Consider the following 11,723-nt stretch of genomic DNA (forward strand, 5'->3'; position numbering starts at 1 on the left):
TAGTATGTCACTGGATTATGATGTCTTTAGGAGGTTGTGAGGTATTACTAGTAAAGTTGTTGGAACATACCTATAACATTCATGCCTACAGAGAAAGCACAGGTTAAAGAAAATTGCTTCTGGAGATAGCACTTTCATTTTCTGTAGTTTATTTGATTTCGTTACTATTTCCCCAATCAAAATGTTGGTATTTGTTATGTTGCCCATTTATGCTGGAATAAATTAAGTCCACAGCTCAAAGTTTCAAAGTTCACGATCATCAGGATGATAAAGTTCACTCATGAGACGATAGATATAAGAAGGAGCATTGCCTCCAATGTTTGAAATGAAGAGTGTGATAAGTTCTGGAGGAACATAGTCAAAAACTGGACAGTAAACATTGACCTTTGATAGAATCTCTCCTGAAAGAAAAAGATTGACGTGATTGAAAAATTACCAATAGCATAGAAAGAGAGATGGGGGGACAGGCAGGCATGGCAACCCAGAGCAAAAGCAATTTGGTCTCATATAATTTAAATTATTTGCACTTAAGTTCCACTGAAATCACTGAAAAAGTACTTTTGATGCATTAAAGCCCTACTGATTTCAGTATAAATACATTCAACTAACTGAGAACTTAGTTACAGGCATAAATCTATGTGTGCTGGTATTTTGCCTTAAAACAAGGCATTGCTATGAGGAGGGGAGGCTGCTGATATAAAGCTTGTATTTCCCCCTGAGGCTTGGGAACTGGGTGAAATATCTACCAGGCCCCCAGACTAACAGGTATTTTCCCTCTCACTCATTTACAGCAGGAAACAGCAGGTGCTGGGGCATAATCACCAGAAAAAACATTATCACTGGTGGCTCCATCTAGCTACTTTTGTTCATGTAGAAGTCCAGCTGCCAGAATGGCTCCATGATGAGGATTTCCATTAGAAAAGGTTGGATGCTACACATCCTAAGATAATAATTCAAAGTCCAGGTTGTAAACCAAGGTAAGCAAGTGCCTCCAGCTTGAAGGCTGCACCAGTTTTGTACAACATGCAGAGAACAAACTTGGAAATTTTTGGACAGGGTCAGGCTCCACATTTTGCAGGTTCTTAAGTGATAAAATTGGTGCCTGTCACATGCAATTCTACGTCAGATGCAATCTTTTGCATGTTTAGGAAAAAAGTAATACTTCCTTTTTAAAATTAACATGCAGGATTGGACTATTGGGATTCCTGAGTTACAAAAAGAGACCTATAAACTAATTTCTCCATACCTCTTAATTAACAAAGGAATTTACCTTCAGTAAAAGGCAGCACTTCCTGTGGAGAGACAAACTTGTGGAATGAATCATCTTCATTAAGAAACTGAAAGTGAAAATAGGAAGAGACAGAGATGGATGCCTGTACTTTCACAGACACATTTTCAAGCCTACATTTTTAAAAACAACAATTAATTAGACATAATCTCAGACTACTCAATATTCCCCTGCTCTGTAGCATATGCCAGAGGAACTCAAACTTCATTATATGACAATCCCACAAAATGAGAAATGACTCTTTGTAACCCTACTGGTAAAGAAAACAAATAAAATAAATGAATTCAAAAACCTGTTCTGATTGCCCAATATTTTTGATAGATGGCTAGATCCAAAGATTTAGCCATTTTTCAGAGCTCACCCAGGGTTTTGCTCCTCACCTTGCCTGAACAAGCACACTGTCAGTTTGTACAGTTGAAGCTGGAGAAAGTTTTGATAGCACTCCTGCTTTGTTTGCACAGGCCTAATCAGCCTTTTAAAAGAGAGCAATCCCACCATGTAAGTTGCTAGCAACCTTTGGGGATGGGGTGAGATCACAGCCACTGTTTGAGAATCCCTGCTGTATGCCATAATTTTTGTTAGAAAAATGCATCACAGGGCTCATCAGCTAAGTGACAACGGGACTCAGACTCTTCTATGAAAGGTGCACTGCTTGTTTACAAAGTACTAGCTGAATTCCATTTTTTCCAGTGCATTCTTATTTATCTTTATCCTGCCACACTGGCTCTTTTGTATTTCTCTCAACCAAAAATATAGTTCAAAAATCACTGCACTTGCCTGTGGTGTAAGTTTGAACATGGGTGCACAGACAATGAGAGGGGTAGAATGGTGTTTGGCTGCTAGTGCCAAAGTATGAGTTCCACTGACAGCTATCAATGCCCCATTGGCCAAAATGGTTTTTGTTCCAATGATAACCTACAAAATACAAGTGGATAATGACAATTAGTCATCATAACAAAGTGAGATTTAAATTTTAAGAAATTCTAATTTTATGATGAGTATTCCTAATTATTTATAATAAAAAGAGTTATATTTATTCATAGTGACTAACACAGCAGCTAAGTTTAAATATCACACTATGCTATAATGTAGTTTGTCTGTTTTCAGTTAATTTGATGTGTGTACCCAGGCAATTTCTCTTTATTATAGGCCAAGCTAGGATATATTCACCTCTGCAAAAGGTGAAACTAAATACGAAAGGTATATCATTTGAATTATGTTTAACTACTCTGTAACTTCTCTTTGTCTATGCATTTGTTTCACACAACATATTTTGAGAGTCACCGTATGTAAATATCAAAATTCCTCTTGAGTTGCAAGTCCTTTCTTTTTGCACACATCTTTCCATCTTTCTACTGTAAGTAAATAGGAGAAGATACTCTAATCTAAAGGACTCTGGATATTTGAAAAAGATCCATGGAGAAACCTCAATTGAGACTATGGTTCAGGAATTAAACGGTTATATTTCTTTGAGATATGAGGCTGGGGCTAGACCTAAAGATTGCAGAGAAAAAGAGTTTAAGTCTTGCACAATGGCAGAGAATGTGGTGACAGAAAACTCTGAAAATAAAGTTAAAATCTTTTGCGATTCTCTCCCTGGAATGATCAGAACCATCTCATTGGTTTCAATACCTTCAGATAAATAGTATAATTCAAAATAAATTACAATACCAAAGAGGAATTCTCAGAAACTTGACTGAATTTGAAAAACTTCTAAGACAGAATTTAAACAGGACAACTGATATGCAACAATGGGAAAATCAATAGAAGACAAATATTAAATTTACTGTAGATATTATACTTAAAGAAAAATGATACAAAGTATGTTACTGCTGGTATTTTATTCCAGTACTGATTGCCAAATTAGATAATTCATATTCCAAAAATTGCTAGACATGCAATAATCAGCTCAGATCATTTTTGCATATTTAGTGGCAATCTTATAAATCTCAACAATTCTGGAAGATGATTCATTATAGAATGAAATAAATCCTAAAGGTTTAATTTTCTTTCCTGCTTACTTTTCAGATGGTTTTCTGTTAAGCATCATCAAATCTTATACGCCTACAAAGTATACAGTGTTGGCTTTGTATATGATAATAGCTGCCAGGATACTTTATGCTTTTTACTGGAAATCACATATAATTTCTTCTCTAGAAGAACAGTGTACTAAGTTGTGGGAGCATGCATAAGTGTCAAAAATAATTTTAAAAAGATTCAGAAGTCTGATAAGGAATTTAATTTAACTTGGAAATTATATATGGGTTATAATTACTCACATAGATGTATACAAAAACTGAAATTTGGGTTTCTGTTAAGGTTTTAAAATATCCTATTTTTGTAGAGAGCAAGGAAGATGATCTTGACAGAGGCCACATCCGTCACTAAAGCAATGAGAGAAAAAACATAGGTTAAGTCCAAAACAAGCAGAAAGTATGTGGAAATGGCTGAGACAGACACTTTCCTAATTCAGAAGGGTATAAGAAAGGGAAGAGGTACAGCACAATGAGACTTGCAAGATTATCAGCCCCATCAAGTAGACCAGAACAGGAATCAACTCCACAGGAAGGCTAAGACTACTTTTATTCAGAGCGGCCACAGTAACAGAACCTTGCAAGTCTGATTGTGCTGTACCACCTCCTCCCCTTCTTATACCATGTCTCAGCTATTTCCACATACTTTTTGCTTGTTTTTGGCTTAGGCTATATTTTTCCATTTATTGGTATTGGTCATTTGGTATTGGATCAGGTCTATCTCTGTCAAGGTCATCTCCCTTACTCTCTACAGTTTTGTCATAATAAAGATGGATTTTTTTAATTTGATAGAAAATTTTATTAATTGTTTATTCTGATTGATGATTCTTATTATAGTGGCTACTTTTGCTCATTATGATCTTTGATCCAATTCTAATTAAAATTACTTTATATGTAGTATTTAATGTTATTTTGAACATTCTTGTTCAATTTTAGACAGTATGTAAAGTGTATTTCTTTTTGGTTCCCTTTTTCCTTCTTCATGGTTTTGCTATTAAATATCCATTAAAATAAAAAAAGGGTAGGAGAGGAAAAAAAAAGAAAATACTGAGAACAGGAAGGGAGAAATAATGAGGGACCAAGAAAAAAACACAAGACCCAAGGATTGGGGTGAGATCGTTATGGGATATATAAATACGGCAGCAAGTTCTTGCATCAAGCTAGATATTGAGAGAGTCAAAACAAGGTTGAAAAGGAAAAGATCAATTATGAGGCTGCATAATAATTTGAGGAATGAGAATTCTGAAGCCATAATTGATGGAGCTGGATGGAGATACAATTGGTGTGATACTATGTCACCAGTAACAATACAACAGTGCAAGATACACATTGTGGTTTTTGTTTGTGTTTTCTCTGTGCAAATCTATGATCCAGTGTTCTATCAGGCACAAGAAAACACGTCAGCCTTGAAGAGGCAAATTCAACCCCACCAAGCCCACCTTGTTGACTCGAGACATAACAGCGAAGATGGCTGCATCGCTCATGACAGTGGTTTCTATATTCTCTTTAGACAAGCTGACAGCCATTTCATGGCCCTGCAAAAAAAAAAAAAAAAGGATGTGGGAAGATTAGTATTTGGGGAGATACAACAAGCAGACATTGTGAGTTACACATTCTGAAGCTTCTTGAATGCATATTATCAAGCTAGGCCACATAAGTAATTCCACTAAGTTCAAGAGAAAGAAGAAAATGCAGTGAGATATCTGACAGTGTAATTCTCATGTGGTAACCTACAACTGCAGCCCACAGAATAGCCCTTTACCTGGCAAAAGGGTGCGCATTCAGCCACAATGACATGGAATTTCCTTTTACGTGCTGCCTCTTTCAGAAAAGCCTCCACTGTGCATGAATAACCAATAGTCATAATCACCTCATTGGAGTGGATGTGCTCCAGAGCCTGGGTAGAAATATTTTCAGTAGTGGTCTCTGCAAGGAAAAGAAATCTAGTCATGGGAAAAGAGGCCCAATACAGATTTCCCTGGAAGACATCACTCAACATTTCTCATAATTTCCCATATATAAATCTGTAAGTTAACTAATTCTAACTGACATGATTATAAAGATTTGCCTAACAGAATACATTTCTTAGAATTCTCAGAATGAATAGTCATGAATAACTGGAATATGGTGTTAAAAAGTGTGCAGAAAAGGCTAAAGTAGAATGTTGCAAAGAAGTTAAAAAAGGACCACCTAGGTATTTTCTGACTAAATGAATAGGATAAGGATATGCAACGTTTTGGCACTGATGGACATAACAGAATCTTGAGAATATGATGTGGGCTTTCTTAAAGAATAGCTGCTGGATGTGTTGCACATTTTAAAAACTCATCCCGTTTCAGCATAGCCAATCAAAAAACATATTTTGATCTGCAGACACATTATAAAGGCAGTTCCATGGCATCTTAATACCCATCCACCCTACCTCTGGATTACTCTACACTGTATACCAGTATTTCTCAACCTCAGCAACTTTAAGATGTGTGGACTTCAACTCCCAGAATTCCCAGCTGGCCAGAACTCCATAGTTTATTTCCTAAGAATGTCTATGGAACCCATAAGCATTCTTGGAAATGATGAAAATTTTGGAGGCTGGTATTTTGTTTTGCAATATGCCAACATCTGATTTAAAATCAGGCAAGAGCTCTTTTGGAGAGTTTTTAATGGATACATACACATTAGATTGCCCAACTTGATTTGCTTTTGCAATTAAAACAGGAGGAGAGGATATTATGTACAACCTGCTTAATTACTTAAGATTACATAGACAAAATAATTAAGGATTGTTCCATACAAGGCAATTATTTCTTAGTATTGTCCAGTTCACAAATCAGACTACGCTGCCATTGTATTGCTTAAAATGTAACTAGCACTAAAGTCTTCCTACAGCATTCCCATTTAAATGGAAGAGATTTTCCTGCTGATTGGAAGGCAGGTCCATGCTGCAATTTAGGATGTAAGTTCAAAAATCTTATTTTACCAGAAATTATCTAATGTCCAATTCATTCTGTTCTCCCACTGGTTTTTCTTACCAAGTTCAAGCAACAGCTCTCTAATAGCATCAATAATATTGGCCCTTAGTGGCTGATAGCAGATGTTGAAATCCTCACTGAGACCTCCTGAGGTCAGAAGTTTGTGCAGGGATTCTTGCTGGTCACCCTCTTCACTACGTCCTCGGAGCCTGCGGAACAAACCATTTCAGCCCAGGCAAAGCAGAGAAAATGTAATCCTGATGGAAGACTACACTATCTGCTAGATTGGGCAGTGTGGCTCCTTCAAAGAAGGATTGAAGAACATTTGGATATACCTTTAAAAGTCATATCTCTGGGAGGAATGTTGCTCAAGCTAAATGATAAGAGAATATTGAGCAAACAAAATTAGCTTAAGAGAGCAGCTTTAGTAGAGGAGGAGCCATAGGGAAGCAGTGCATTCCTAAGTAACCTGAAGGTTTAACAGTCTATAAGGACACCTGTTGCAAAAGCATTCCTACAAAGAAACATGGGTGGTTCTTTTGCAACATCAAAGTTAAAAATATTATGAAAAAATAAGTGGAGGTTGGACTGATTTTGATTCTTCAGAATTAACATTACATAGAAAATATCTTCTCAGAGGATTCCAAAACAGGGAAAATACGACAAGCTAAAGCAGACTCACCTGCTGTATTCTTCACGAATTATCTTCAACACTCGTCTCACCATGTTACCTACAGTGGTCTCCGATGGTTGGGCTGCACTCATCCTCTTACCTTCCTTACGAATCAGGTTCATTAGCTCTCCTGAAATGAGAGGGAGATACTTCTGGTAATTCATTATATACCTACAGTTCAATCTGCATCTTTCCCCAAGTACATATTTAAAATAGATTCTATTCCTCTATCTTCTCAGTTAGCTGGACTTTTCATCTTTAACCTGGGGTTGTTGTAGTGTTTACGGCACGTGTGTGCCGTTATCTAAATAGGAGTTTCCATATATAACTCAATTGTTTTAAACCAGACACTGTTCTTGCTAATCTTAATCAACCAATCAAGGTCAAGATTATACACTGAGGGGCATAATGAGAGATCAGGCTGGCTCCATCCCTGTTAACTTTTCACAAGTCTCTCAAGACCTGGCTATGTTAGCAGGCTTGGGGACCCCAAGGGAATGATGAGTTGTTGAGGTGCCTCCACTGTTGTTAATATTTGTTGCTCTCTCCTTGCCTTTTTAAAAATTGTAATACAAATTTTTAAATTGTTGATTGTTTTTTATATTATTGTTTTTAATTTTTTTTTACTGTGCACCACCCAGAGTCGCATTTTGTGATATGGAAAGCTATATAAATATGATAAATAAATAAATAAAATATGAAGGTGACCAAATACAATGGAAGACTGGACTTTGGTACCTTCTAAGCATTACTTTTATACTGTATTTCTGTTAAAATGTTACTACAAGCAATGTTCAGGAAATATTTACAACACAATAAATAAAAACCAAAACTAAAACTTTATAAAGAACAGTCTTAACATCTTTTCTACAAACCACAAGAGTTAGTACAATCAGAGTACTTAAAAGAGAATATTCCTCATTTATGAACAAAAGAGCACACATGTCCTTCAAAGAGTCTTCTCCTGCAGAATTTAATAACCAGACGTTAATATAATAATTATTAATATGGTCATTACTTCAATGCGACAAGTAGTTCCTTAAATAACCAGCCCATAAACTTGAACTCAGCAAAGGAGACAACTGGCAATTATGCAAGATTGTCAATATTGGGGTAATATTATTCAGTAACTGAAAATTCCATATTCTTTTCAAGAGTAGCCCTATGTAGAGCATGTACTACAATATTTTATATATGAAGTAACCTACGCACAATTGTTGCTAAATCAAATTGTACCTGCTGTGTTAAATGTAATCATGAGCATGCAGTCCTTCCCATTGCCACACAGAGGCAAGGGCACCAAAGAGTTCAGGAGTGCCCCAAGCTATGAAGCAGATTTTTAAGTGAAAGCAGAACTACTTCCAGATTAAGCTGAATTCCAATATCCAAACCAGTTTTCTACTGACCAATAACTTCTTCATGTTGCCTGGCAGTATCTATCACAAGACACCCCTTAGCAAGAGTTTTATTCAACTTGGGCAAACTTCCATATCAGTTTTTTTTCTTTAACATTAGATAATATTAATGGCTGATAACTATGAATGATCTCTCCTAGAAACTTCATGGAAATAAGCAGTGTCTGCAGGGGGATGTTAAAAGACTCAAAATATTAAAAAAAAAAAATTTCTAATTTATTCTGTGCAGTCACTATGATGGTAAAAGAATAAGCTTTCTTTGCTACCCCTTCTGCCTGGGAGTAGGTCTTTAACTGAATTCCAGCTTATGTTCAATATACTTTGTTTTGAGATGTTATCATTTCTTCAGTTTCCTTTCCCTCACCTCCCTCTTAAACTAAGATGGAAAAGATATTTGGAAGTCACTATATTTACATAATATCTTTAAACACAAATTATCCAGCTACATTGTAGTTAACCTAGCCCAGCCCATATGAGTAGTTTATGAGTCAGTATGTAATACAAATCTAAGCAACTAGACTAATTTAGTAAACCATGGTTAAGAACACAATCTCTTCCATGCTTCAATAAAGGGGGAAGGAAACTTCCCAAGCACATTCAGGAAAACATTGGGATCCATTAAGTGCCTGGGGTGGGCCACTTCAAGATGACCATCCCCATCTCTGCAAAGGGTGATATTGGCACATAGCCTGAAACTTATTAGAAAAGGATCTGTCCATGCCAATGAAGTCACAGATAACTCCTCCATCTTCAGAGCATCAGTTCCAAATGCTAGAGAATATTTTGACAGGTGCATTTTGTCACCTAGAGATTGGAGAAACAAAACAAAACGCCGGAATTCTACAAATAGCCCTGCTACAGAGCAGACTTCCATCGCAACTGGGTATTCTAGATGGAAAGAAAAATTGTATGTGAAGTAGACTTAAACAACAGTACGCTTCGTTGATATAACCTATTATGGAGATATATCAAAGGAACCGACCGAATTAAGTATTTTCACTTTTTCTGTCTTGGAAATTAATTAGCCTTGCTTTTTGTTTATGCCGGGCCGGGTGTAAAGCCGGACCGAGGGAAAAATACTGAATCCAGCAGCCTGTGTGGGCCACGTGAGGGCATATAAACCTGTGCCTACCCCGCTTCCTCACCAGCATTGTCCCAGCGCCAGTTCGCCACGATCTTCCGCAGCAGCCCCACCGTCCGACGGGCCACCTCCCCTGAACGCGGCAACTTTCCACCCCGTTTCAGGAGCATCACGAAGTCTTCGATCTGTCCGGAAAGTTCGGATTCCTTCTTGGTTGTCACGGCCGACATCCCCGCGATTTAAGATGAAAGCTGAAGGGACACTAACGATCTCAGCGGGGAACGAAAAAAAGGAGTTTTTGTTGCAGACCGGACTTTCACAGAGCATCGGACGCCTTTCCGGGGAAGTGGGCTGCCATTGGACAGAAGAATTGGTTGGCCCCGCCCTTGTAGACATAGTTCATGCCCAATCGCGAATTAAACATTAGTTGAAGAGATGGGGGCGTTCTGATTTCGTGAGATCGTCCCCTAAAAGTTCTGATTACGAGGTAGTTTCTCTTTAAGACTCTTATGACCACAAAAATGACTTTGCTTGCTCCACAGTATTTAAACATGGAAAGGGCCAACCAACTCCTCGTCGGTTCCAAAGGTGGGACGCCACCAGTTTTCAAACCTTGTGAATCTGAAGGGATGTTGACAGCTGCAGCTTGTCAAAGTTTATGTGACAGATCATGGAAAAACTGCAGTTGCGTGTTACCTCAACCCTTAACCCCCTCACATCCTGTTGACCCCCCCCCCTGTTCTGATAGAATTTCTATTGGACAACAAGGATGAAACAGTAGTTTTCATCTTATTTATTCCATTTATATAGCCACCCATCTCATGACTCTGGGTGGCTTACAATTAAAACATTAATAGTACCAAAAAATAAATAAATAAAGCAACCATACATACAATACAAAACGTTAAATAATTAATTTTTAAATAATTAAAAACCATACAGTACAGTCACCGGGAGAGCACAGTCATTCAAGAACAGTACAGCCATTTTATGGGCTCCACACTGCTCTCTTATGGAACAGTGTGTGTTTATGAGTATAAACTCATGAGTATGAGTATGAGTGTGAGTATGCATTTATTGAGGCACACATGGATAATGGTATGGCAATATATGGTATGGTATGGCAGTATTATTACATTCACCATCAGTTTTTCGTAAGGGAAACAGATAAAGATGGTATCCTTCTTACCTTCTAGCCTCTGAATCACTTCAGCCTTTTTCTAAGAAAGTGAGTTGTTTCCAGTCAAAGCACTGGCTGCAGCCATCCATTCTTACTTTCTACAAATGCCTTCAGCAGTTCTGTGGAGGCCCCAGGCATTCTTGAAAAAAAGATGATTCATTTGCTTCATGAAATTGTAGTTTCCCATGTGTTTATTTATTTATCATTAAAATAATATAAAATAAAGTTGGTCATGGAACTTGTGAAGTACTAAATGAAATATTATTGGGCATATTGGTACTCATAAGTATCACATTATATTCTATCTCCATATCCATGTACAAATGACCCCTTGAGTTTAGTGGCAATACTTTTGAATACCTTTGTATAAAATTAAACTGTCATGACAGCCTTACAGGGCTATTTCTAAACTATGTTATATACTAACACACTTTTAGAAGCTCCACACATTATGTTTTGTTAGTGTGGCCAGAAAGGTAGAAGAGTGGATAACATGATAATACTATAATTTTATTATCAATTAAGCAACAATTCATAAGCAAGATTTCCATTTAATTTCCATAACCTGTTTTAGAGGTTATCTAGACCTGCTTCCTAATATTAGGACAGGATAAATATGTCCCTTTAAAGATTCTTAGGATAATGATTTATAGAATCAAGCATAAATTTGCAGTCAGTTGCCAATATCAGAAAGAGAATGCTACACTAGGAATGTTGCTATTATTTTTTTTTATAGCTCAAATGCATAATTATGCCTCTGTGGATCAATCTAAAATTATTACCTTTACATAAGAAAAGCTGTGGTAGATCAGACCAAAGATGTATCTGATCCATTATGTCAGGTGATGCATAAGACATTAGTGGTAGAGCTGCCTTGTGTATTTGTACAAAAACTTGTATACAGAGTCATACTGATCTTGATGGTAGTAAGAAATCATCATGAGTAATAGTCAATATTCTAATCTACTGTATATTTGAATAATCCATTCTCTAAAATAAATACACTTCATCCTAGACAACTCCATAATTTAAGTATACGCTGTAAGAACAGATTCCCCCAAACTCTGGTATTACAAGAGAGAAG

At 36.9% G+C, this 11,723-nt stretch overlaps 1 protein-coding gene across 3 annotated transcripts; it reads right to left on the minus strand.

The window, feature by feature from the left end:
• Window positions 1-132: 132 nt before the first annotated feature.
• Window positions 133-9,754, minus strand: EIF2B2 (eukaryotic translation initiation factor 2B subunit beta). 3 transcript variants are annotated; one of them, XM_007425443.4, is made up of 8 exons: window positions 9,524-9,754; window positions 6,973-7,093; window positions 6,351-6,499; window positions 5,192-5,247; window positions 4,761-4,856; window positions 2,066-2,203; window positions 1,271-1,337; window positions 133-401 (listed from the first exon to the last, which is right to left on the minus strand). In XM_007425443.4, exons 1-8 carry the CDS (start codon window positions 9,687-9,689, stop codon window positions 244-246), a joined length of 951 nt encoding a protein of 316 aa, XP_007425505.1. In that variant the 5' UTR covers window positions 9,690-9,754; the 3' UTR covers window positions 133-243. The 3 variants fall into 3 exon arrangements, with proteins under 3 accessions (XP_007425505.1, XP_007425504.1, XP_025020673.1); XM_007425442.4 differs by having other exon boundaries at window positions 5,084-5,247; XM_025164905.2 differs by having other exon boundaries at window positions 5,084-5,247; window positions 9,511-9,645.
• Between the last annotated feature and the right edge of the window lie 1,969 nt (window positions 9,755-11,723).

Source organism: Python bivittatus, unplaced genomic scaffold (assembly GCF_059951505.1).
Source record: "Python bivittatus isolate LINGU-HERP-01145 unplaced genomic scaffold, Pbiv_v1 ctg000480_np1212, whole genome shotgun sequence".
NCBI lineage: Eukaryota > Metazoa > Chordata > Lepidosauria > Squamata > Pythonidae > Python > Python bivittatus.

Excerpts from the sequence above, each read along its gene's own strand:
- EIF2B2 (XM_007425442.4), bottom strand. The coding sequence starts at position 9,689 with ATGTCGGCCGTGACAACCAAGAAGGAATCCGAACTTTCCGGACAGATC. Across the intron at positions 6,500-6,972 it reads ATTCGTGAAGAATACAGCAG|GCTCCGAGGACGTAGTGAAG; the intron begins GTGAGTCTGCTT and ends TTTGTTCCGCAG. Across the intron at positions 5,248-6,350 it reads AGAGCTGTTGCTTGAACTTG|AGACCACTACTGAAAATATT; the intron begins GTAAGAAAAACC and ends TTTTCCTTGCAG.